General features: G+C 38.2%; 1 protein-coding gene across 1 annotated transcript; it reads left to right on the top strand.

Annotated features, from left to right (window-relative positions):
• Positions 1 to 3,546: 3,546 nt before the first annotated feature.
• On the top strand, positions 3,547 to 26,326 carry PPP3R1 (protein phosphatase 3 regulatory subunit B, alpha). The gene is made up of 5 exons (XM_025201453.1): positions 3,547 to 3,614; positions 19,296 to 19,472; positions 21,503 to 21,562; positions 22,472 to 22,656; positions 24,108 to 26,326. The coding sequence occupies exons 1-5, from the start codon at positions 3,602 to 3,604 to the stop codon at positions 24,153 to 24,155; spliced, it is 483 nt and encodes a 160-aa protein (XP_025057238.1). The 5' UTR covers positions 3,547 to 3,601; the 3' UTR covers positions 24,156 to 26,326.
• Positions 26,327 to 27,852: the final 1,526 nt, after the last annotated feature.

Raw genomic sequence — 27,852 nt, 5'->3', positions numbered from 1 at the left:
CTTCCAATTATGTGTCCATTGAGCAAATTTGCTAGGATCTGCTTCCTTAAACAAGCATTCACTAATATGGTGGTTTAGGTTGAATTATAAATTCATACTGTTTAACACTCCTTAGAATGTTTAACTTTTCTATTGTGCTAGGAACCTTAATAATTCTTAGTAATTTTAATTTAGCTAGGGAACATTGTGAATGGGATGGAACATTACAACAGAACACAGTGCCTGACTTACCAGAGGTCCTTGACACCTCTCTGCAAATCTAATTTGATTAGTTGTCACTGATTCCTGGAAGTCATTGCTATGAACTCTTGTCTTAAACCTTCATCTTATTCACTCAGTGATCATTTAAATTGCAAGAAATGTCTGACTTGTCATCTTGGTCAGTGTTAACGTTTGTGCTGTAGGGCTTACATTGCAACTTTTACACACCCACACATGCCTATCATATATTGGCACTTCAGAAACTTGAGTAGCCATCCTTCAAAACAATGTGTACTAATTACAGATTGTTCTGTGCTGTTAACTCTGGTGGAAAACTCCTCCCTCCCCAAGAACACAACTTTAATATTCATTTTCTGGGAACCAGGCATTCTGTATAGAATAGATTACCACCCAATTTTTGTATTCATCCAAGTTGCAGGTTAACTGACAGGAATCTGAGCCCTGTATGAGTAGCTTGAGTGCTTACTGTTGATCAACAGATTGAAGCACTCATTAAAATGACTTCAGGATTTTCTTGGGGAAAAAGAACATTCAGCACTGCAGTATCAGATAAGTATCTTTTTAACTACCACATGTGTTATGATTTGTAGCAAATATTAGATACAAAGTTAATTTTGTTGTAATTTACAGTTTCTCTTATCTTCTTTTTAGATGCAAAAGTGCCAGTCCAGGATAGGTAAGTATTCTCTTTTCTTCACTATAGTATTAAGTTCACACAGTAACTTATTAGCTGAAGCTTAGTCCTTAATTTTCACTGTTCTCTCGAAAATTTTCCATTCTATTTTAATGTAAATAATTATTTTCATTGTGATTAGAATGTGTACATAGCTGCATGTTAAGACTGACTCCTTACATGTACTCTGAGTTAAGGTAACTAACCATGAAACTACCTAGTTGTTAATACTTCTCAGATGCAAATTTTTATGCATCTGTGACTAAATTGATTCCTCTAGTATAATTCCAGGAATTAATTTTGTTTTAAGAGTCCATCTAATCTATGACTAGATCAGAACATTCTTTGAATGCAGTTAAATTCTGGATATGTTTGTACACATGTGTTTAGTCCACTGGTTTTAATTCAAGTTTCTCCTTTAATTTGCAGCCATCCCATCTGGTGTCTTTCTTGCTTCTTCGCAGCCTTGTGCTTTGAGCGCCCTATCCGGATCCTTTGGTTCCTGGTTCCTGTCTGTCCCAAGATTCTCTCTGGTTCAGTTTCCCATGTTCCAGAGACCTTATCTGCATCCTCTAGACTGACTACTTATTTTGTATTTCACTGATGTTTTCACAAAACTTTCATTGTGGCTTTACCTGAAGCCTGGCATGAGATACTTGACTTTCCTGTGACTGTGTGTAATGCTTAGAGCTGTGGTTCTCAACCAGGGTGTGGAAACGCTGGGGTACCAGTTTCAAGTTGGGAAACTGGCAAGTTTGAAGTCAACAACCCTCTGCTCTTCCAAAAGGAGTACTTCTGGGGGAGGGACTGCTGGTGGCGAAGATCAGGGGTTAGGGGCAGGACTTCCAGTCTCAAGAGGGTGACCGGACAGGGCGAGGCACCTGTCAAGGGGCCAGGGGCAGGGGCCCCTTGACAGGTGGCAGGTGGCAGGGCCAGGGGCAGGGCTACCCTGGCATCCTTTGACGGCTCACTAAAAGTCATTAAGCTTCCCCCCAGCCAAATAATTGCCCACCCTTGGTTTAGAGAGCCCAAATGCAGGAGTGCATGTGCATGGCACAGACCTTCCAGGGCTGGCTGTGCAGCAGGCGTGGAGACAACTCAATCTCGAGTTAGCAGACCCCAGCTAAAAAACCTAAGGTAAGCTGAGGCAACAGTGGTTCTCAACTGGGGGTGCTGCCACATTAAAGAAAACAACCCCCCCCCCCCCCCCCCCCCACCCCACCCAAACAAAAACGTGGAGCAGGAGTGCCATGCCCCTGGAAAGGTTGAAAACCACTGGGTACTTAAGAGTCCTGATGTTCCCTGACAGTCTTTGCTTTGAGAAGCTTTCCCTCATGGCATTTCCTTTGGTTTTCCATAGTACATTGGGCAGATTTCTTGGATTTGTTTCTCAGACCTAACTCTTCATAAAAGTTTTTTCTATTTGCAAATAAACATTTGAGGGGAAAAAAAGGAGGGTGTACATCTTTAATTCACCCACAAAATACAGGCAGAAAACTGCCTATGTTGTTTGAAAAGAGACTGACTATCAGAAAGAGAACTAGATTTGAGATTTGCTCTACCCTTTTCCCACCATTATTAGGGAATGACATCATGCACTTGCACCAAATGTAGGATTTCTTTTTCATCAAACAATCTTTATTTCTATGCTCTTTGACTTTTAAATACCCTTGGTCTGTAATGGGATGCTGAATACTATCGATTGAATTTTTAAATAGACTGATTCTTAATTTAATTTTTTGGGTAGCAAAATCCTCAAACAATGTCCTGTTTTAAAAATCACTTTAAGAAACATTTTAAAAAATTCTGCATACTTTTCTTTAGTGTGCGCTTATGTTGTTATATAGGAGGTTCTTAACAGGTACTCTTTTGCTGACTGACTTCAGGAAAAGAATGAGTATGCCAAGTATAGTCGAATGTATAAAGAAAATTTTAAATAGAAAAAAAGCAAACCTACTTGAATTTTTAGTATTCTTTAGTGTTCTGTAACAGTTACAAAACTTCAGAGACATATTTCAAGTTGACCACTCCTGTCTTTAGAGTTAACATTTTCTATGATTCTGTTCTCGTGCAATTAAGTTCTTGTATATTTTAGTCTTTTACATTTATGGGGTACATTGACATGGTACCACTTGCATATTCAAATCATAAGTTTTTCAGACTCCATATCCAGATCCATGGAAAAGAACATTTTGTGCCATATTTATTGCTTGTGCTTTTTTTGTGTGGATATGTGCAAAATGTGGGTGAGGCTATTCCAATACTTTTCTGCTGACCAGTGTAAGGTTCTTCCTCTTTGTGAATTTAAATAAAATCATAAAGCATCTTTTGTGTGACGTTCTGAAGTTTATTTAAATCATGTTACTTTGCTTGCAAATAGTATGAATGACTGACAAAATATCTTCAGTATTTAGATTTGAAGTTACTGGTCCCTATGAAACCTCTTTAATATTTTTCCTTGAAATAATCCTTAACTGTTCTTCTCTGCTATATGACAAATAGTTAAAATGTATTATGTGCTTTTTTGATAATGTAAAATCATCCAAATAGAACAATACTGATTATTGTTAGGTTAAAAAAATATATATATATGACCTAATTTAAATACATGTTGACATTTTTAATATTAGTACCACTAGCCAGTTTTGTGACTAATTGTAATCATTTTGTATATTTCAGGGAAATGAAGCAAGCTACCCTTTGGAAATGTGCTCGCACTGTAAGTCTAATTTCATATTTGTTGCCTTTTTACTCTAGTTATCTTTTTATTAATTAAAAAAAAAAACTGCAGAGGGATTTATTTATGCAACTTCCATTCATGCTAATCTCAAGATAGAACAGGATATAATTTAAACATTTGCCCTTTTTGAGAAGTGTCAGATTTTCTGCAGTTACTGTTATATTATGAATTAAGTAATTGCGTTTTTCTCTAAAAAAAAATGATTAATTGAATTATTACCTGGAGGTTTCTTTAATTTTTTTCTATTTGGTTAAAATATTAAACAGCAACTTAAAATGGTTTTGATATTTTCAAGTACTCAAGCAATATTTTTCCTAAATCTATAGAAAAATTAGAAGAAAAGTATTGAGTTAGTACAGTGTTAATTATATTTAAGAGAAAAAACAATTGCAGCATAAACCTTTGAAATAATTTATTTTGGGTTGAAAATGTGTGCATCTGACAGACTACTTTTGTGCAAAGCTTGGTAAACTTTCCTTTTGTTTCTTAGTTTGAAGATTCAAATCTTGAGCTTACAAATTGTTTTTAAGATCTCTGGGTAGTGGTTTATTATGCTTCACTCAGTATTTGTACAATATTATAATGAATTCCAATTGTAACCATAAAACACATATACCAAGTAACTATTTAAAATGTATCAGAGAATAATGTTTTCTATATACATTTTTCATTTAATGCAGAACATTTTTTAAAAAGTCCTCAGTGCCTTTTAACATTACTAGAATTGTGTTGTATAAATAGGAAAAAATCAGCAATTTGTAAACATTATTCTGCACGTGACAAGTATGTTAGTCTGTTTTAACAATGCACTCACTGCACAATAGTGTTATGCTTTAAACATATGCTTAAAGTAAATGCAGCTATACACATTATATTTTGATCTTTCATTTGAAATGCAGATTTTCCAACTGTAATAGATTTCTGCAGCCGACATCTCCTAACTTTATGGGTTGCTGTGTACCTTTGTTAAAAGAATTAAATGACATCTAAAGGATTTTTTTTTTGTAATGGCAATGTGTTCTTCTAGCAGAGCAGAAAACATTGGTGCAAAATCTTTTCTTTGTGCCTCAGAATAACTGCAGCTTCTTCAAACTCCTATTACTTAACCCTAGGAGAGTTGGAGGGCTTATTAGAAACTTCAAAAAATGCCCCAAATGTCCCTACCATATGACAGCCAAGCCATTCTCAGCATCCAAGAATTAGTACTTTTTTGAATGGAGGAAACTTGTAGTTAGATTACCTTGGGACATTCCTTTATAGCACAGCAAGGAAAGGTGTCCCCATAGGATTCCACAAGTAGTTGCATTTGAGGCAGTTCTGATTTGTTCTGGCTTCTATCCTGAATTGTAACACAAGAAATTAAGCCATTTACACATCTAGCCTGTCCAAGCCGTGTTGCTGCTCTTCTGACAGCAGGTGGCCCTTGAGAGCATGCAAGCTGACAGGCTTGTCCCTGGAATGACTTGCAGTTGACGTGTGTGAAGCACAGTTAACTTAGACATTGTCCTGGGCATAAAAGTGCCAGCACACTTGATCTGGCATGCTTCACAGGTACTTCAAGTTGAACAGTGGATTCTAGTCTTTAGGGAGAAATGACATCTGTTTTGCACCCTAAGCAGTGTAATATAGCTGATCACCAATAAAAACCTGGGTAACAACAGATTAAAATAGAACTTCCTTTAGGCCAGCATTTCTCGACCTGTGGGTCATGACCCAAAACTGGGTCTCAAGACTGTATTGCAAGGGTTATGAACAAACTTTAAAAATGGATTCTCCTTTAAAGGAGAAAAACATGGGAAGCTGTGGCTTTTCCCTTGCAGGCTGTTCCAGCATGCAAAGGACTACTTAGGAGGGTCCCCAACCTATACACTGTGGGGGCTGCGGCCTGGGAGCATGGGGACAGCAGGTTGGGAGTGAGGGGCACAGGGTTGGGATGGGCCGTCGATGTTTTACAAATGAGTCCTGGTACAAAAAAGGTTGAGAACCACTGCTTTAGGCAACCTAGGACTAATTGCTTTACCTGAGATATGTAACAGCAGATGATCTGATCCTCTTCTCCCATCTGCCCTTGTGTTTGACAGGAGATGACTCACTAGTTAAAGAATTCAGCAAGTCCAAAGATGAAACTATTTCAGACTGGATCACGAGTTTGTCTCCATAGGTTATACCTCTGAGAGACTGACAGATATCCTCTTAGTGGGACAATGGGATCTAATAATCCTCCATTCCAACAATTGCACTTCCTGCTATGTCACTTTTGAGTTAATTTACTCCCCTACCCTGGCACCTGTAAACCAGGGGCTCCTTCCTGGGACCTTGGGATTGGGTAGCCTGGGCTGCACACATGGTTTTTTAGGCATCCCTGCACATGGGGACCCCAGGGTCAGGGAGCCTTTCCCTAGTCCCAGGGTTCCCATGTGTTGGGGCTGTCCAAAAACTGCACATGTCCCTGTGCACAGGGACCCTCTCTTTGATCCCGGGGAGGGGGATGGGGGTGTGTGGCAGGACCTTTTAAGTACTGTGTTTACAGCCCAGAAGCATACAGGGACCTGGGATTGGGGAGTCTCTCCCTGGTACTGGGGGTCCTTGTTGCTAGGATTTTTAAAATACCTTGCTCTACAGCTCCCTGTGAGCTGTATGGCAAGGCAGTCATCCTGCCTGACCTAGCGTCTTAAAGTGTCTTGCTTCACAGCCCCCCTGCCTTGTCCCACACATGTACTGTGGAACCCTGCAAGTTGCTTCCCCAGCAGTCCACTTTCAGCAGTGGGACCAGAGCTGGCCCAGTCATGATGCCAACCACTGCCCCAGTGCTGATGCTGACAGTCAGCCTAATGTCAGCATTGGCATGGAGCTTCTACATGTGAAAATGATGGTGCCAGGCAAAAATACGTGGAATATCTTTGTGGCTGCATTGCTGCTTTATAATGCTATAAAACAGTCTATCACTGTTTCTATGTATGGTTCAATTAACATATTAATCACACCTTAAATATAATGTGTTCCAGAGGCTTTGGTGATAGCTGTATTGGTATCAGTCTGTGGTCATATAATTAATTGATTCTTCATATAAATGCTAAAAATGCATACTGCTTTCAAGCAGTTAAGTCTGAAGAAGTCAACAAACAGTCTGCTGTTGAAATTCTACACGCAAGACGCATATGCAAGCTTTTGGGAGATTCCCCAATTAGTAGTACTTCATCTAAGGGGTCTGTGCCTTGTTGATGTGTGCTGCATCATAATTATGATGAATGTACTCCATTCATTAGAGCTCCCTAGTCTCACAAAAATAAGATGCCAATTTTAATAAATCTTCACACAGAAGAGAGCTGTACAAGAAGCTTTTTTTTAAAGTAAAAAACATATTTGGAATGGAGAAATGCAGATAGTGTATATGTGACTTAAAAAAAAAAAAAGTACAGATTTCATTTATCGTGGAAAAGGGTAACAAACATTAAGGGCATTTTTACATGTGTTCTGGGGGGGTGCACGGGGGCACTTTAATTAGCGAGTGTTTTTAATTAAGTGCTTGAGCATCACATGTATCAGTGTTCCCTGCTGAAAAATGGTGATGGGGCGCTTTGAACTAAAGCTCATTGAATGAGCACCCTGCCACCATTTTTTGGTGCGGGGATGCTAATACACGTGATGCCAGAATCTACAGGAGCATGTTTATTTAAGTGCTCCAGCAGATTCGATTTCTAATGCGTCAGAGCCGGCTCCCTGCACATGTATAGGAGGCCTACGTTGGTAGCCAAGAAGGCACCATTTAATAGTGCCTACCTCTGAAATAATCGTACTTCCAGCTGCCAAATGGGTTACAGATGTAACAAGTTTCCTTATATTTGGCATCTGTTTTTGAGGCTGAGGGGACATTACTAAACTTTTTAATAATCTTACACTCTGAAGACCAGGTTGTGTAGAATTTCTATCATGGCAAAAAACCATAAAGAAAATAGTATAATTTATAATATACTTTATTTGACCATGTGAGAACAGTATTTTTTTTTTCCAACTTCAGATGTGCCCATTACAGTTTCTTAGGTAATGAAGAAGATTAGGCCAGCTGTGTGTAAGCATATACAAGACAAGTGGTTTAATGTATTCTCAAGGGCATCATCTTTTTGAAACTTGATCTCAAAGACTGAAATGGCTGTCTTGGTTGCTTACTCTGAAACACTAGATATGTAAATTGGACGAGACTGTAGGTAGAAGTGAGAGCTTTGGTTGAAAGTGTTCTTCATTTTGATTCCTCAGGAAACATTTTTTTCTTAAATAAGTGTGAGACTTAAATTTAACATTCATTTTAGTGCCTGTTTTTTTTCTTGTCACAACTGCTATCCAAAGTTTAGAGGGGGTTTTTTCTGGGTTTTTTTGTTTTTTGTTTTTTAACAGGTTTGGGCTGATGAATTCAAAAATTCAGATTTGTATTTTTTTTAAAAGAAAATCTAACTTAGTCAACTGTTTACTGTCATTGATACATCTTTCAGCTTATTCATTAAATTTAAATATAGGCAAGGTTTCTAAGTACTAAAGTAGGCACCTAGGTAAGGATTCAGATTATTGGAAGTTCACTGTATTCTGCCACAAAGCATGCAGGGTGCATAATACTTTGAAAAATCTGATACTTATCTGGACACACAAATAAGATTTAAGAAGCCTGATCTCATTGAAGTCGATGGTAGTCTTCGATAGGGAAGTGATCTCAGGGAGCTTAACTTCAATGTAGCTTTTAAATTTTGACCTTACTATTTATGGCACAGTGATCATGTCCATGGCTTATGATGGCTGGAAAAATGTCATTAGCACTTTTCTGTGACATTTATTTTTTTTTTAAACATGCAGCACATTTCAGAACCAGTTTGTAACAAAATTCTTTGCACGTCAATAAGTCAGTTCTGTAGCGCCTGTTTATACTAGTATCTTGGCACCGATTAGCACGTATGAACAAAATTGCCAGAAACAAAATCTTTCAAAACCTTCTGGGTTGGAGTATTGATTTTCCTTTTCCCCATCACCATCCTATAGAAAGAATACCTGTGAGGCTCAACCTGGGTATCAAACTACTAAACTTAAATAAAACTATACGTCTCTGAAAATCTCTTGGGCATGTTTTGTGGCTTTAGAACAAAGAGCCTTTAATTCTCTAATCTTACCCAGGATGGGGCTAAGAACTTAGAATGCAAAATAGCTTTCTTTTTATTATTAAGTCTGTAGAATTCCAGTCAACTGTTAAATTAGCTACTGGGACTGAAGAGAATTTTTTAAATAATATTATTTCTTGTATTGGAGGGTACTTAATTTTGTTGAAATTGGAGTTCCTAACAAGAACTTTAAAGTGAAAACATGAAAGCAAGCAGAAATTTAATAGTTAAATTTTCTTCACTTAAACTGTTGAATAATTTGTTATTTCCAGATGGCCCATAGTAGACAGTTTTTTTTCTTAATGGCCATTTAAAAGCCAGTATCTCTGTAGCCATGTTGCATCTTCTGGAAGCTCCAGTGGAAATTAGCAGTAGATGGTTAGTGCTCTTTCTGTGAAGACTGGCAACTAACTAATGGACCAGAAGGTTTGATGAGACATTAGCTTCCGTGTATATTTCACATTTATATTTTCTATAAATTCTTATGACAGTGGTAGTAGAGATGCTTTCTTTTAAACTAGTCCATATTTCTTTAAAATGCGGAGAGATGATGCTACTGAAAGCTTTAGAAGGGCAGAAAATATGCGTTTTGGATCTTCACTTCAGCCAGCTAGGGAAGTCTATTATGCAAAAAGCTTCTAGAGCAGTGGGGGCCAGCCTTTTTGGCATGCATGCCACAAATTAGTATTGCACCCTCCCTAAGTTCTACTACAGTCTTCTCCCCCCTCCCCACCCCCGCTTGATCTGCTGTTCTGCCTTCTGCCCCCTGCCCTGTGCTCCATGCCTAATTGGTTGCTCTGCTTTGTGTTTCCTGCCCTATCTGCTGATCGGCTTTCTGCTTCCTGCCCTTTCTGCCACTGTGCTTTCTGTCCCTTACTCATTCTGCCATGTGTCTCAAACAGAGGTTGCCTGTGCCATTTGTAGAAGATGTGCCCCAGGTTAGCCACCTCTCCTCTACAGCAGGGATGCTCAACTCCCCAGCCTGTGTCTAATGCATTAAGGTGGTGTGGGTCCCAGTGCTGGCACATGGGGCTGGACTGAAGCAATGCAGGGCCCTAATGCTAGTGCACAGGACCAAAAAGTTGAGCATCACTGCTCTAGAGCACAGTTTCCCAAAATTCTGTGACACACCTGGACATGCCTCATGGCACACCAGTGTGCCATGGCACACCAGTTGGGAAATGCTGCTCTACAATGTGGAGTTAGAAGAATGCTTGTTCGTGCCAGCACTCAAGGAGCACAGATGAATGCACAAAGTCTCAGACTGCTTCAGTTAATGTGAAAAGTTAATTTCTCCTTTATTGCTTCAGAGCTCCTATTGCTGTGAGCTAGGACCTCCCTGGAATACCCTTTTTTCTTGCTCTCTGGATAGCACTTGGGTTCTTGGTTCTGTCAGTAAAATCACTGCAAGCTGCTATCACCAGTCATCATTTCCATTTGGATAGTAACGGCTGTTTTACGTAGTTGGAATAAACAAATACTTCTGATTGAACTTGCATGGGTGTAGCGAATATTTGGTATTCCATGACTCGTATTCCATTCAGGGTCTAACCCAGATGTGGTTAAAGGATGGAGAATTGAATCTTGTGAGACTGTGGAGGATGGGGAGCGGGGACAGACAACAAATTACTACTAGGCATAGGAAAAAAAGTTGTGTACAGAAGAAGCAAAACTACCATAGGTGAGAAGGGTCTGTGTGCATGTGTGGAAGAATTCCATATGGATCAATCCTGTGTAGCTTTTCAAGAGGATTAGAGGAGAAAATTCCTTTAACAGAAAACAATTAATTAACTTTGGAGAGTAGTTCTGTTGCTCGGAAATCTGTTGTTTAACAATATGCCACTCGGTTTCATATAAACAGTAGACTTATAAAGTTTAAACTCCTACGGCAAGAATGTTTTAACAAGTAGATTACACCAGCAATTAACGGAAGAAATGACAGACAAAAATGCACTTTAATTAAATAAGTCCTAAATTCTGTCTTTAGTCTTGTTCAATGAGTTATTAATAACCTTTTTTTAAAATACAAAACTATTTTCAAGACACTTTATAAAGATAGATATACTATGGAATATTCCAGTTACAGTGCCTAAAACCATTGCCCATCTATTTTTTGGCAGTTCAAGCATTTTTGTTAAATAAACATTTTTCCACAAGCTGTTATCTTTAGAAAACTGTTGGTGAGCATATGTGGTGTATCATTAACCTATGAACTTGTAGGATTTTATTGATGCTAATGGACTAGTAATTAAAATTATTACAAACTTGCATAAATAAAAAGTATGATGTCATGCTAACTGGAAATAGCAAAGAAAACATTCTGATGAACACCAAAGGTAGCAAAGATATTTTTGTGACCCTCTGGCTTAGTATTGTTGTTTTCATTATGCCTTTCTCCTGGCACTGTCCTCTGAAGTAGTTGGTATAAGCAAAAATACTGGACAAGATCTGAATATTGGTTATGATACAGCAGTGTATTTCTAATTTGGAAAAAACTGCATTTAGTAATCACTACAGTCAATCTTGCTTAACTGAGTAATCAAGCTTTCTAAGACTAACCTGAAACGGTTTTATAAAACCTTTAATCCAATATTTAAAGATTTGGAGTAAAGTTAATATCATTAATAAAAGTCCCATTACTCATCATATATAATTAACCTGAATCCTACTTGAACTGAAATTTATTTAAAAAACTATCAGTTCATATGGGGGAAAAAGTGAACTAAACGATAATCCCTTTTTTCTTGAGCAATAGATTTTTAAAACTCAAGCAAATGTGTTAAACTTAATATTGACACTAAAACAATGTAATTTCTTTAACACTACAAAGTTCACAGAATTAGAGAACTAGTTTCAGAAATGAATTTGGGACCCTTCTCTTTGTAGATGTATTGTATTCAAGTGTAGGTAGTAAGCAATGAGGGAGGATTCATCTTAATTTTCAGCCTACAGAAAGGTCAGTTTTGTGGTGCATCATAAGGAAAACTTCAGGAAAACCTCTGCTTGGCAGAGGAACTGTGTTCTGGCTGATTACCTTGGGTGGCTTTGGCTGAAGTCCCCAACCTATCACCTGAGATACAGGCTGTATAAAGAAAAACAGGGACAAAGAATGTCAGTCATTTTGTAGAGTGCTGCTGTTTTAGAGCATGGGTGGGCAATTATTTCAGCTGGCAGGCCACTTAAGTTATGGTGAGCTGTCAAGGGTTACACAAAATCTTTCAGAAGATATAATTTTAACAGATTATAGATTAAAAAAAAACACATCATTTACTAAAAATTAAACATTTGCTATGAAATATTTTAATTTTATTCAAAAAATATTTTTTGTCTCTTTTTTTTAAGTATTGTTTTATAGAAGTGATTGTATAATAGCTCAAAATGAAGTCTACCCACCCCATCCCTTCTACACACAATATACAATCCCTTCTTGTATGTTGTGTGTAGAAGGGATGGGGTGGGTAGAAGGCAGCCTGGAGCTGGAGCCCCACACACTGGGGCAGGAGCTGCCCAGCTGCAGCTTTGCCCTCTGCCCTCCCCGCCTCCCGGCTGGGCATCTGCTGCCTGGCACATACCACCATAACTGCTGTTGTTTCCCCACAGTACTTGTTGCCCAGAGTGGTGCATTGGGGCAGGAGGAGATGGAGGAGCCAATGGAGGCAGGGGGAGCTAAGCAGAACCCAGGTGGCTGCCAGGGTGGTGCTGTCAGCAAGTGCGGGTAGAAGCGGGCAAGGGGGCTTAGCCCCATGTGGAGCACCATGGGGACAGCCACGGGCTCATACAGTCAGTTGGCAGGCTGGATTCAGCCTATGAGTTGTATTTTGCCCACCCCCAGTTTAGAGGGCAAGCAACAACTTAGACTCTGAAACAATAGGATTAATTTGTAGGCCCTAAATAACTTGCACCTTAAGTGCCTGTATGTGAGGTTAAACGTGTTTAGATTTGGTAAGTTTGTCTTATTCCTCTGGGCCAATAGTAAGTTTTGTAGTGGAGAAATTGCCAAAGCTTGATGAGCCATTCATTTACTTTTTAATAATTTAAGATGATGTTGCATAAAAAGTATGGGAAGAGTTAGTTAGCCAGTGGTTTGGCAGAGTGTCTGGGGAAAGAAGCTTGTGATAGGATAGAGAGCAGGGATAGCCAGTTTTAACAGAACTTTATTTTCAAACTTTTTGTACTGCTGCTCTTTTGCTCTGATATCTTGCAAGGAATCTTTGTTTTTTCTTTAGGTTACCTCTCTAATCTAAACTACTATTTTTATGCTTATCTTTATTTCTTTAGCTCCTTTTATGACTGTGCTGAAACCAGAGATGAAAGCATACCTAAAACAGAAATTCTTCCTTTTGAGCAAAATGGAAGTCTCAGTCATTGCTAATCCCCTCTCTTCTTTCTCATTGCACATACTTGCCATGATCTAGAAGCTTATCACCATGTTTGACTGACTTTTTGGGAAACGTCCCGTTTGATTCAGCCTTGCCGCTGTGTATTAGTAAGAGTTTATGCCAGCATAGTAAATTTAAAGGCAAGACTAATTGGCTTAATACTGTTTGTCCTATTACCATTGCATAGGAATGGAGAATATTTTATTAATTGAATACAGCTGGTCAACAATGAACTTTTGGACAAGTCCAGCACACTAGTAATGAAAACATTTCTTAGAACGGCCTCAGGATTTTTCTGATCCTCATTCTTTTCATCACATGTTTGTGGTCTACAACTCTCATGGAAATCCATGTTCTGTCTAATCTTGGGACATGTGAAATCTTTGGATTGTATTTCCTTTGACAATGTTTGGTCCCTTTAGTTGATTAAAGACAGTGAGCATCCTTTTTATGAAGGATGTTACGAGACACTCGTCAGACATCTTGTTGGTTTAAGTTATTTAACTGTTTCAAATTGGTTTACACACTTCACTTGTTAATATTCTTTAGTTGTACTTTTGAGAAGTCTGTGAAAAGTGTATTGGCTTCTCACTGCCAGGATCTGTTAAAGCAATGGTTTCACTGGAACATTATTTCAACTGGGTTAGAATTTGTTAAACCCTTTCTGTGGCGTCAGTGCGTGCTTAGATTAAGGATACTCTTTTCTACCATCTATAATTAATATTTTGGGCAGTTTGGGATATACCCCTAGTCGTGGCGTTTAATGTTTTCCTTCAGTCTTTAAATTTTAAGAATTGTTGCTTGTAGCTACCAGCTATCCTGGCTTTGTAGCCAATTTTTGGAGAAAGTAACCATTCTCATGAAGTGTGGGTTGCAGCAGATCCACACATTCATTTCTTAGCGTTTGAGTAATGTGCATATTAATGCTGTAAAATTCTTAGGGAACAAAATGAAAATTAGGAGTGGTGAAATTTGTGCCCCGCTTTTTTGAGGTGGAATGTGCCACCTTGTTGTGAGGATGGTTTGCAGAACAATAACTTCGATGTAGGGGTCTACTGAATTCAAGGCAGCTGCCAGCTAATTCTGCGGGCAGATTGCAGTCTGAGCAGCCATTTTTGCAGGTCAAGTACAAAGGGCCCCTCACACCTCTGGCCGAGGAGTCCTGTTAGTCCCGCCCCTCCGCGCAGAATGCTGCGTGGCCCAAAACCACGGCTTTATTGCCCAGATTAAGCCCTGGGAAGCTGTTAATCCAAGCTCAATGCATGGACTGACCTTTACTTCAAAAAGTGATCTTCATCTTAAAAAGGTTGGAGGCCTCTGCTTTAACCTCTGTCACTTTAGATGACTCTTTCTAAAGTGTTTGTTGCATTGTGTTCTTTCTTTTTCCATTCTTGCTCATTAAATAGTTATTCTGTTCATTTGTTTCTTAACTTTTTCTTTTTGGCCTTTTGGAGCATTAAGCGCACAGATAACTTCTGTCCTTTGCCCATTCTTTGGCTTCTTTCCAGTTGATCCCCCACTCACAGAACCCTTTGTTACTAGTCTTCTTGGTCCTCCTTACAATCTGTTCTCTGACACTTTCCAGTTTAATATTTGCTTTGAGATCCTGTGCTCTCCTATTCTTGCTAAATGCTCTTAATCTTGTCTTTCTTCATACAGTACTATTCTTCCTGCTGTCTGCCCACTTTCATGGTTTTTTTTCCAGCTTTATGACCCTGTCTATGCACTTAACCTTCTTTTAAAAGTTTTCAGTTTGAGTGTCTGAGTTGTGGCATAAGGATAGGTGAAGATACCTGATGCTAATCTCCTGCTTAATCCATGCTTGAGAGTTGAGAATGGGTGGGTTTTTTTAAATTGCATCATAGATATGGAATGTATATCATACTGGCCAGTATTCATGGGCCTGCTTCTAATTTTGGTGATGGGTACTTATAGACTATTAAAAAAAAAAAGTGTGAAAAGTACTTTCACACTTCAAGTGTTTTATTTGGTGATGCTTGGGGAATTTCACACTGTAAATGGAACTAGAACATTTTGTTTGATGTTTTGTTCATTTTGCTATATGAAACACTTAATGAAAAGTGGAGATTCATTTGTGTGGTGGCCCTTGCAGCACCTTAATAAAGCTGAGTGGGGGAAATTTTGTTTAGAGCCATTTGACGTTCTCTTGGCACTGTGTGGTAGCTTACTGTGTAGGGCCATGCCCTTTATAGTGTTCATTCTGGGCAGAAGGTTGGGTGGGGATGGAGTGGAGAATGCAGCACATTAACAATCCAAAGGTTAATTACATAAACTGAAATTAAAAAGCCATTGTTCAGTACAGATAAGTTCATGGGTATAGAGTGGTCTTTTTCAGCACTGAAATAAAAACAGACCTTTCAGTCTCTGGCAGCGGGGGAAAGTGTCTGTTTTTGAAGAGTACTTCATTTTGCCTTTTGTCAACATGTACCAGTACAAATTAACTACAAAACTCTCAGATAAATTTTGGTTTCAGCCAGATTGGTAGGCAACAAGTTGTCTTCAGGCCTTATTGTTTTTAGCTTTCTCCCTTGGTTGTGCATACTCCTGCTGCTAACTACCTGGTCTCCAGGCTCTGGTTGCTGGTAATGTTCTGGGACTGGTTGTCTTTGGATATTGAAACCAGTGGATCTCTAAGTAGAAGTCTCTGCCTTTTGGAGTAAAGGACGAGATACCTTAGTTTTTAGCAGATTTACAAACCTTTTTGTGTGATCTAGCCAATTTAAAGGGCATAGAAGAACAGTACAGTGTTTCATAGATGTTGGAGGCTGGAAGGGTCCTTACCAGATCATTGGGTCTAGCCCCTCTGCACGTGGGCTGGAAAGACTGCTGGGGTCAGATGACCCCAGCAAGGTGGGTGTCAAGATGCTGTTTGAAGATCACCAGGGTGGGTGACTGTACCACCTCTGGGGGAGCCTGTTCTAAAATTTTGGCACTTGACTAAAAGAAGTTTTTCCTTGCATCCATTCTTTTGTGCGTGGCCTACATTTTCCACTAGTCATGGAAGCTTTCCTTAAGTTCATAGGCCCACAACTGTTATAGTTGGTGTGGTATGTACACAGACTTGAAATTGGTTGGGTTGCCTGCAGGGAATGAACCTGTGGTCCTTTGAGTTTAAAAGCTAAACTCTGCAGCTTGAGCTGAAGCCTGCCATACAGTAATAGACTTGCAAACTTTTGGATCTTTTAGCTTCTAGATAAGACAGTTAACCAGTCTTGGAAGAGGTTATGCTAGCAGGCCAGACAGGCTGGCCTAAACAGTCATGCTGTTTTTACATACAGGCAGATGTGCAAAAGGAAGCTATAACATGACTGTTTTGGGAAAAGAAAAAAAGTACATCTCCTTTTATGCTTGTTTTGAACTTGGCATGCATATAGCTTAGTTCAGAAGATAACACTGTCCATGGAGAATACTTCCATATTCAGCCTAAGCCATTTTACAATGGTCAGCTTTGTATCTTGAGTGAGATCCCTGAGCTCTTTGCCAAGAAACAGGAACAGGGTATGCTAGTGGCAAGTACACAGTAACAGAAATAGCCAAAGATATATGTATGTTCTAATTTTCTGTTCCTAGTTTTGGCTTAAAGTGAGGAGGACAGGCGACTGATTATAAAGGGTGCAGAGTGATTGGGAAAGCAATTGTTCTTAGGCCTGGCTAATATGACCTAGACTCTCTTTTTTTTTTTTTCCTTTCCATTTAAAGAATATAGATGCATTACCTTTTGTAATCTTTCTTCTTCCACCATCCCTTTAAGAGGAAATATCCTTCATATCCAGCATCTTAGAAATATTAAGATTGTGAAGAATGCAGACGTAAAAAGGTTAGGAGGACTGCATCACTTATTCCAAGGATGGATAAAATGTATAGTATTTCACTAAGAACTCAAATCTGCTCCTGGCTGGTCTTACCTGTCCGATCAGAGCTGTCGAATTTGAATGGCAGGGACCCTCTCTGAATGGACTGTTGCGTGAACTGCCCTGCTGCATCATGCTGGACTCCTTTACTCCGCTGTGCTGTGTGAGCCTCACCTGCTATTGTAGCAAGTGACCCCTGCTACATCACACCAGGGCTGGTGTCCTTTCAGAGACTCCTGCCACAGGCTTCCTTGGCCCTGCAGACCATGCCCACCCTCTGAAGATGAAGGATAAAGCCTGAAGACTTTGGCAGCAGCAGCAGGACTGTGATGGGAGGAGCAGTACGTGGACCAGGAGCCTGCATATTAACCCCTCAAGGGCTGCATGTGGCCTGTGGGCTGCCATTTGGACTGCCCTGTGCTAGCTCATTGAGGACCTGGGCAGATGTTACATTTCAGACCTGATTAACCAGTTAGTCATGTTTTAAATAGTATCCTGGCTGGACATTTGGGCAGTTAATGGTGTAATAAAATTGGAAATAAGCCACAAAATTACTCCACAAAATATGTGAAATAATTTTATGACTGTTTTCATCACAAATTAAGTAACATTTAAGTTATTTAACGACATGAAATGTTTATTCCTTTGTGAAGGATGTACTATTGATGTTTATTTCTTTATAGCTACTACCGTGAAATTTATTACCATAGTGCTTGAAGATTTAAATTAACAAAATGTTTCACTCCAGTAGCACTGCTTTAAATTTAAACTTGAGTATTGGGAAGGGAAGGGCCTAACCTTGTGAAGTATCTGGGTTCTACTATGCTTATAAGTTATAACCCACCTCTCAGGAACTGAATGATGTCATGTATTCAGGGTCAAACTCACTATCAGACTTTGTATTGGGAAGATTTTTTTTCCCAGTCAGATTGGTGAGGATGGTGGGGGTTACCTCCTCTTGTAGTGCAGGGTGTAGTCCACCTTCAACCATCTAAGCTTATTTGAACCTAACAAAATTCCTTGCTATTTCAGTGGCCCAAGGCATTGACGGTGTACTCATCTCCCCTGCTCCCATCACATGCATGTGAGAGAGGTCAGAGTGTGTGTGTTGTGGTCCCTTTTAGACAAAGAGTTACCTGTGAACAGAGCATAGGGGCCCTTTTCTGTCTTGTATGCCTGGGACTTGTTACATAATCTGATCTTCTAACAGTACACAAGCACTTTATTTCAGGGGAAAAATAACAGGAGGATGAAGTAACTGGGAGTTACAAGAAGCAATGGACACAAGCTAGCGGAGGGTAGTTTCAGGCTAGACATTAGGAGGCGCTATTTCACTGTCGGGGTGGCTAGGACCTGGAACCAACTTCCAAAAGAAAGTGGTGCTGTCTCCCCCAAGGGGGTTTTTTTAAAAAAAAAAAAAAAAAAAAAAAAGGCTGGATGAACATCGGGCCGGGGTTGTTTGACCCCAGTACTCTTTCCTGCCACGGGAGGGGGTCGGACTAGATGATCTCTTCAGGTCCCTTCTGACCCTATGAAACTAAGTATGCTTCTCTGGAGTATTCTGGTTTTGAGGTGATCAAAGCCATTTTCTTAAAGACTATGGGTATTTTAAATAGTAAAATTGCAGTTGTTTTGCTGTGGGCATCTGTCAGTAAGTATACTTACCTTTATTCATGTAGTAAGTATTCCACTGTGGCAGTAAGCCTAATTATATTTGTCATGCGCTTTTTCTGCTTTATATAAAACTATTACAAGGCTATTTTGCATTTTCTAAAATACTAGGTTAATTTTGTTAAGTTGAATAATTGATTTCTTGCTTTTTAGAAAATCATTGACAGGTTTTGTGTTTACGCCTTTTTATAGAGCTAATTGTAAATAAAAGAAACAACTGCTTTCAGGACCGGGACTAGTCTGGTCTCTTTATATTGTAGGGCCATGTGACCATAAGAATTGGCTAAGCAGTATCAATCCTTTAAAGCTTTGAGTCAGCATATGGTAGTTCTAATAAGTCACAAGGTTAAATGTGTTATGGCTGGCGCAGGAAGAAAATATGGTAAGTTATAAAAACCTAGTGAATCCAAAGTTGTTTTTTTTTAAATATGAAAACTAGTTAAGATGGAGGCTGTAGCATATAACCTTCCAAAAAATTGTATACTGATTTTGATGCTGTTAGAGAAGTACCTTCAACTTACCATCAGAGAGGAATATGAATTGCATGTGTGCGGTGAATTTTTCTCAGGACAGGTTTTCTTTCCTGCCCCCCTTTAGTTGATGCGGATGAGATTAAACGTCTAGGAAAGAGATTTAAGAAGCTTGATTTGGACAATTCTGGCTCCTTGAGTGTAGAAGAGTTCATGTCTTTGCCCGAGTTGCAACAGAATCCATTAGTACAGAGAGTAATAGACATATTTGACACAGATGGGAATGGAGAAGTGGACTTCAAAGGTAAGATATGTTTATATATGATGATATTTTCCCTCACAAGCTGCTAATTTTTGCTCAAAACTGAGAAAATTCATAAAAGCAAAAGTACTAAGTAATCAGATTTTTAGGGGGAAGAAGTTCACATCAGTGATGTGAACCATTACCATGAATACGGTGTGTGCATGTATATACGTACTTATAAAAATGGACTTAGTTAGCTGTGTAGCATAAAATTTAATATAATTTTATATAGTTTGTTTTGTTTTAATAGTAATTTGATTATCCTTTGTTTTAAAATAACATTCATCTTGGCTTTAGAAAATATGCCGTCTATGTTAGTGTAAAATGAAAGAAGTGATGGAATAGGAGAGAATAATAAATGCATAGTTTCAGTTTTACTTCAGTAAATTTCGAAGTTTATCCAACTATGTGGCTCCAGATTGTTCACTTTTTTGTTAAGTTCAAATTTTAACTTTCCTCATAATGGAAAGCATTTTTTCCTGGAGTTGTTTTATTACGTATTTACCTAATTTTAAAATTGTTCAGTAGTAAAGGTGTGGTCCACTACTGAACCATTTTCCCTAGACAAGCAAGTGGACTGTTTCCTGGAACAGTTTTGTAGTATGTGCAACTTTTAATTTCAGGACTGAAAACATAATATTTTTTTTCTGTAAGCGTATGTTAAGTTATTACATACACTGCGTGTGTGTGTGCGTGTGTGTGTGTAAGCAGTGCATGTAATAACTTGACATACACTTACAGAAACTAAGTAATGACAGAGAGTTACTTTCTTGCTTCTGAGTCTGAGCTCTCATAATGTAGCTACCAAAAACTGTTGAAAAGGTGATGGAAAACAAATATTTGTCCTGTGGTAATAAATGCTGCTGTTGCTTTCTGGACATACTTATGTAAATGAATGCGTCTCAATCCACTGCACAGAAAAAAATCCCCATTGTTACAACGGTTCACGCTGCAACACAAACTGGGAAAAGTGCAAGTTTCCCCACAATGTTCTGCAGTATCTGACAAAGTGGACCATAGTAACAGTGGGAGGGACACATCTGTGAAAAAGCTTCTAATTGCATTACCAGAATCAGCATACAGATATTTATAGTTTATTCATTTCTGCTATATATCATTTGTTGGCAAAATCTCAAATAATTCCCATAAAATCTCCAAATTGGTCTGATGTCTCGCTCACACTCATATACTTTAATATACCTTGCATCAGACCAATCTGGAGATTTTATTGTTGTTAGAATATAAATCATAAAATGGGAAAAATATATAGTCAGCTTCCTCCAATTAAATGTAGATACAGTGCCTTTGTGCTTTATTTACGGGGTCTCACTCAAATACTTCCCCAGTATTTGGTTAGGAGAAGGCTTTCTATAATTAGGTCAGCTTCTTACCTTACAGAACTCCAGGAAGTCTTTTTCAGGGGCCCAGTCCAATGTACCTGTACGTTTTGTCTTCACTGTTACACACATGAGTAAGGGTTTCAAGATCTGACTCTTGAAATCATATGGCCTTGTAGCTTGTGTAGTTAAACAGATGTCACTACTTAATGCTTATTTTAGCTATAACATCTTTTTAAAGATTGTTTATAATACTGTTTAACACTAAGACCATCTTAAATGTAATTCATGTCTTCCTTACCCAAGGGCAAGATTAGGACTTACTCTTGATACAAATTGAATATTCAGACCTTGAAGTCATTACATTAGGCATTTTTGGTCTTCATGAAACATCAAATACCCTCAAAAGTCCAATATCTGAATTTTTAAGTGAATGTTAATTTGGATTAGTCTGTGTTCTTTGAACATAACTTTTTAATTCTTCCTGTTTGAAAAAAGCTAGGAACCCTCTTCTAAGTACATAAATACAGTATTTCTTCTCAAGTCAACCCTATTGTGAAATAATTCCAGTAATGTAGGCTTTTCTAAAGCATCTTTCCTTTTGTAATTTCTCAGTATTCTGGTTTGTAAATGGAATAAGCATGTCTTAAAACACTTGATTTGTAAATGCTTTCCTTGTTCTGTATTGTTTAGAATTTATAGAAGGAGTCTCCCAGTTCAGTGTCAAAGGGGATAAGGAGCAGAAGTTGAGGTGTAAGTACCTTGAATTCATAGCATACCATTTTTTTTTCTGATATATTTTAAAATATACTTTTAAGTTAACCATAGGGAGGAAATCATGATCCTCACAAAAGTCTATTAGTCAGGACAGGTTGGGAAATCTCTTGAAAGAAGATGTGACTTCATGTTTTTGTGGAGATCAGTAACACCTTTACAAAAAGAGGCAATGAGTAAATGAAGCAAAGCTAATACCTTTATAGACATTATGGACAAAGTGCATTATTTTGCTTATAGCAGTAGAGAAATTACATTTTACATTTGTTTGGTCAGTGAAACTAAGAAACCCAGTGAAATACAGTGAAATTGTTTCTGCAAGCTTTTATCAGTTTATTTTTCAGAAGCAGATGTACTCATCTTTGCTTTTTCTTTTAGTATTCATTGTAATGACCTAGCTATAATATAGCTACAGAAAGGGAAGCTGCTACCTGTAAACGTTTAAAAATCTCCTAGCCTAATTGACTATGTGAAACAGCTTCCTGTAAATTTACCAGTGAGAGGGGGAAGATGGCAGGCTGGTCATCTGTACAATAGAAGGCCATGGTCTTGCATTTCCTTGTTAATGTATTGCCTGATGGCTGACATTTTTTGTTTGAGGTTTTTCTAGTTCATGTTAATGGAATGCTTTTACAGTCAGTGCTACAACCATAACATATGGAATAAAATATTGTAGAATTGTTCACTGCTGTCTCTAGCATTGTTTGCTGCTTTTTTCTTAGAGTTTTACTCTGGGAGACTAATGATCTGTCCCACTGAAACGGTATATATTTTACTAAGCTGTTTACAGTGATAACAAGTTACAGATTTTACATCTCAAATCCTATGGAAGTTATTCTGTTTATATCATATTTACTATTATGCTTTCATTGTTCTTGTTTTCTGTAGTTGCTTTCCGCATTTATGATATGGACAAAGATGGCTATATCTCCAATGGGGAACTCTTCCAGGTGCTGAAGATGATGGTGGGGAACAATCTCAAAGACACTCAGTTACAGCAAATTGTAGACAAAACCATAATTAATGCAGATAAGGATGGTGATGGAAGAATATCCTTTGAAGAGCTCGGTGCTGTAAGTATTAGTGAAAGATTGATCATTTTAGTTTTAAATAACTGTAATAAAGTCAATTTTACCTAGAGATTTTTTTCACAATTATATATATAAAAAAAAAGTTAATTGCTGCTGTTCTTTGAAAATCATACAAGAGTCTACAAAGTTATTCAGGGTGCAGACTTCTCATTTTTGACTAAGAGATGTCTGTAGAAAAAGAACAAACCAAATTACTGTTAAAAATTCTTTGGTATCCCATTTTTCAACACCCTTTTGAGGTCTAAAAAACTAGACTGAATTAGAATGGACTGGAACTTAATATGTGCACCAACTGTATTTTTAAATTGAGAAACCAGACATGCAGGCTGCAGATTTTAAGAGTTTGTATGGTAGAAAGCTGTGGTTCCAAAACCATAGTTGTAGACCAACGATTCTCTCTGGAGACCTGGCTGAGAGCAAACTCAACAGCTACATTTCTTCATTACAAGGAACTAAAAAGAGAGAACTTTCTCCTGATTTCCTCCCCTCCCCTCTCCTTTCCATCCTGGCCCCATACAAAATTATTATCAAGGCCACAGGGAAGCTGAGTAATCACAAATGAGTAAGGATGTGTGTTTCATCAGGTACTTTGTCAGACTGGCTGACATTTACTTTGTTGCTGGCAGGTGTTGGCACAAGGCGCACTAAACTCTTTCCAATTAGAGTATCTCTTCATGTAGATGCAACTTGAGGATGCTAGTGAGGGCTAGTAAAAAACAATTTACTCAATTGTTTAACCTTGGGCAGATCACCCCCTCTGTAAGATGGAGGCACCTTGTAGGAGGCATGCACAGCCTCAAGAACTAGGAATATATGTTTTTATATTGTTGGACAGCTGTCCAACTCAAGCACTTTGTAATAGATCTATTGCAAAAATGTCAAAATGGAAGGGGATAGAAGGAAATAATCATCAGAACAATGTAACTTTTGTAATCCATGCTCTCCAAGAGTTGGTAGTAATGTCCCTTTGTGTGTCAATGAATTCTGATGCCCTGGCCCTAAGAAGGACTAGGAGGATTTTTTTTCATTTGAAGTTGGAATTAAAGTAATATGAATTTAAAATGTGGTTGAGTTATGATACATATCTGAATCATACTTGTGAACTGGGCAGTATATAACCAAACCGAATTAAGATCTCAATTTGTAGTAAATAGAGGTCAGTAGAAGCGGATCTCTTTCTTCAGGTTCCTTGCTGTGGATTGTGTTACACATACGGACTTGTAATTTATTGCACTTTAAATATTACTTGTGAATTTGGCCTTCCATGTATTGGTGTGGAGAGGCCAGAAAGCAAGGGGTTAGTTGAAAGGCAACCAGCTACAAGTAATGGAGCTTTAAATTTAAGTGTGGACCTATTTATGTTCATTTGTTGCTATGCCAGCTATCCTTAATTCTGGTTTCTCATTGAACTTTAATATTTATTCCCATTCCAGGTTGTAGGAGGCCTAGATATCCACAAAAAAATGGTGGTAGACGTGTGACTCTTTTTAGGGCACCACCCAACACTTTTGCTTTCTTCTCCATCTCTGAAGATCTGCTCAAGATGTCCAGCAACGCTCTCTGTGTATTTAAATGGAAGTATTTTTCTCTGTGAAGCCACATTTTCCAACATGAGCCTCATGAAGCCAACTAAGTGTTATTGAACTTTTATTCTCTCAATAACTCAGTGTAGCACTTTAAAGTCTGAAGGACAGCAAGATGGAAAGAGCATATCAGTGTGGTGGAGAAAGGGAAGGGGTTGGCTTTTTAATTTATTTTTCATCATCTTTTATAACAAGGAAATATCTATCTATATATATATATATATGTGTGTGTGTGTGTGTATTTATATATAGATATATATGTAGCTTTCTATAGGTAGTAGTTAGGTGGGCTTTAATTTAATATACTTGATTCAGAAACAAAACTAGAGTATAAAGTGCCAAGCAGAACATTAACAGTTCAATATATGGTTATACATCCTTACTTTTATTTCACACAGTTTTTTATATATATATATATATATATATAGCAAAAGAATGTAAAATTTTAACTGGGTGTTAGGTCAACTGTTTTCCTTTTCCTGTGACTGTTCAGAGGCTTCTATATATTGACTGGCTGACAAAGCATTGCTTCCTGCTAATTTACTTTAATTACATTTCTGTAACACAGGAGACTAAGTTTTATTTATACCTGTTAATATATTACCAGGGACTGTGTCTCTTTGCTTAACTTTTTAGTACAGTTCTACTTAATATGAGAATATAGTATGATGCTAATGCCAAGAACTAGGCCTGTGCGCATGTAGAAGCTGCAGAGTGCTTTTATGGCCATTTCATTCTGTCACCTAGTAACTGGGGGCAGTTACATTTTAGTAAATATCCCTAAGCAAATGTATAGCAGTTGCTACGGATTCATTTTAGATGCAGCATCTGAAGATGTTTGGTGCATTCATGATTTCTCTTGTGCTTTGCTTAACAAATTTAGGATTGATAGAATTGTGCAGGATTCCCATCCACTTATTTTATATAGTGCTTAGTGAGATGATGCATTGTTTCTTGCCATTAAATTTATTATGTTTCAACCATAGTAGTTTCCCTTCTGCTTTTTAAAAAGTACTACAGGTAGCATAAATAACTGGTAATATTTTATATATATAAATATATATAAATAAATGTATGTATATAGGATTCATACAGGGGGGAAAATCTTGTTAACCTATGCCATAGAGGAGGAAAACTTCACATCTAAATTTTATACCTCTTGCTTTTCTCCAATCCTTTGCTTGGAGAGATGTTGTTTTTTCTTTTTTTTTTATTTTCTAGATTTGTCCATATCATGATTTGTAATGGATGGTAACTTGATATATTTGTGTGATATAAAAGTAGCAGGACACATTTAACAACTTTCTATCATCCCTTCCCTTTTCTGCAAATGGTACTATTGGCTGGAAGAAAAACATTTGCTAGATTTTTAGGGTAGTACATCTTTCCTGTATAGTAGTTTTTCTATAAAAGGTATTTTATAATCAGCTGTGGAAAGTGCAGGTTGTACGAACCTACTTTAAATCAAGCACCTGTCTGCCATAGCTGTTCCTTCAACTGAGTGCTGCACATCATGGGCTCTGTCTGAGAGAGAGAAATCCAGGTGCTTGGTGTCCTTGCATGTCATGAAGTTTTGCATGTAGATCGATTTGAAATGTTCCTCTTGTTTACATAATTTGCATAATTTAAAAAAGTAATGTTGCCAAACTTTGGTAAATGTTAATGTTCAACCGAAAATCTCCACTACATGTAACCTTCTTCCTCTGGATCAGTACGTGGCTTATAATCCCAGCCAGTGATGGTATCTGTTCCAGTGTCAACTGCCATGTGCTCTGCTTCAAGGGGGAACCTAGTCTTTTGTGAATTTTTTGTACATAAATATTTGTTACAAACATTTTAGCAGATGCTATTTCTCTTACTTGCTTGTGCATATCTTGGCTGGCGTTCTAGAAGATAGTGCTAATGTTACTTCCTTAATGGGGGGATGAGGTTTTTTAGTTTGCGTGGGGGAAATGGTTTATGTTGAATGTTTAGTTTTTCCTCTGCATGCTACATCATATGTTGTGGGAACTATAGGAACCTTCATACTGTATGAATAAAAAATAAAATATTTGAATCTTGCCAGAAAATGTTCTGAATATTTTTGTTGAATTTTCGCATACATGCTGGGGCATTTTTCTCTTCTAAAAAATAGATACAAAAGCTCAGCATTCCAGGCTTACTATTTAACTAAAATTATGATTAAAGCCTATAAAATTGCTGTTGAAGTACCTCTGCCAAGTGGGTACAAGCAGCTGTTTCTGGGAATAGTGCCAGTCTTCTTCCATTTGCAATGAGCACCAGTGTTTTGGGGGGTTGGTTTGTTCACTGGAACACAATTCTGTTAAGGGGTTAACTTCTTTCTTCCACTTCTGTATTCTCATCTGTCAATCCAAAAGACATGCTGCTTGTTAGCTCCCACCTATGTTCTGGGGCACAGTTATGGTAAAAGTTCAACTGGATGCATGATAAGCACCTTAGAGCTGCTTTTGTCTCCCCTCTTCTCCCAATGTCATTCTCAACTCCAGTAAGACTTACTGAAAAGCCTGCTTTACTTCTAAAGACCTCTTACTTAAACTGGAAACAAATTATTTTATTGCCTGTGCATCAGTCCTGAAGCTCCTGTTTGGGGCTGGCCCAGAGTTAGGATTCTGACATGGTTGCGTGTGCCACTCATGACTTCTTTCAGATCATTTTCCATTCATTCATAGTTTCATAGTTTCATAGTTTCAGGGTCGGAAGGGACCTAATAGATCTTCTAGCCCGACCCCCCGCCAGGGCGGGAGAACAACCCAAAAAACACAAACAAAACCACTCACCCTAAAAACAAAAACGGGACTCAAATGAGTCCAGCCAGGTAAGTATCCAGCCTCTTCTTAAAGACCCCCAGGGTAGGGGCCAGCACCACCTCCCTTGGAAGTTGGTTCCAGCTCCTAGCCGCCCTGACTGTGAAGTAGTTTTTTCGGATGTCATTCTCCACTTACCTTAAGAAAAATCCTCTGGCAGCTTGTGTTCTGTATCTATAGACTTGGAATGACAAGAAGCACAACACTTCCTTTATACAAATTGTCACTTGGTATGTTGGTATATTTAGTTTAAATTCTAAATTGTACACTGGGACACACGCCCTTCCATTCTGAAATTTGTGTTTTAGTGGTCCAGATAGATTGGCCTAGACTATTTCATTTCGTTGCATGTTTAATTTCATCCTCTCAAATCATCAGATTGCTGGTGACCTATGTAATTGAGCAAATATTAGCAAAGTGGGCTTCATTAAGATATAGATTCAGAGGTATTTTTAAATTTTACAGCTAGTACCATTGTCTACTATAGGTTGCTCTGGCTGACCATAACTTCAGTTGCTCACTAAATACAATGTTTAGATTAATATTTCCTGTGCCAGTCTGCTTTTACCTGCTGAGAGATGAATTATTTTGGAAATTTTCAGCATAATGACTTGCTTGCTGAGTGATATTAGAGAAAACCAGCTTTTATTCTTATCTTCCTCTTCTGAGGAGCTATAGTGACCCCATGCTTGAGGAATGGAATTGAAATTTGGCAGGAGCTGGCCTTTGATGTTGCTAATATTAGGCTGTTCCTGTGAGAAGCTGCCCAA

Source organism: Alligator sinensis, unplaced genomic scaffold, assembly GCF_000455745.1.
Source record: "Alligator sinensis unplaced genomic scaffold, ASM45574v1 scaffold939_1, whole genome shotgun sequence".
NCBI classification, from domain to species: domain Eukaryota; kingdom Metazoa; phylum Chordata; order Crocodylia; family Alligatoridae; genus Alligator; species Alligator sinensis.
Note: the sequence above shows the minus strand (reverse complement) of the source record. Positions and strands in the feature narration are given on the sequence as shown.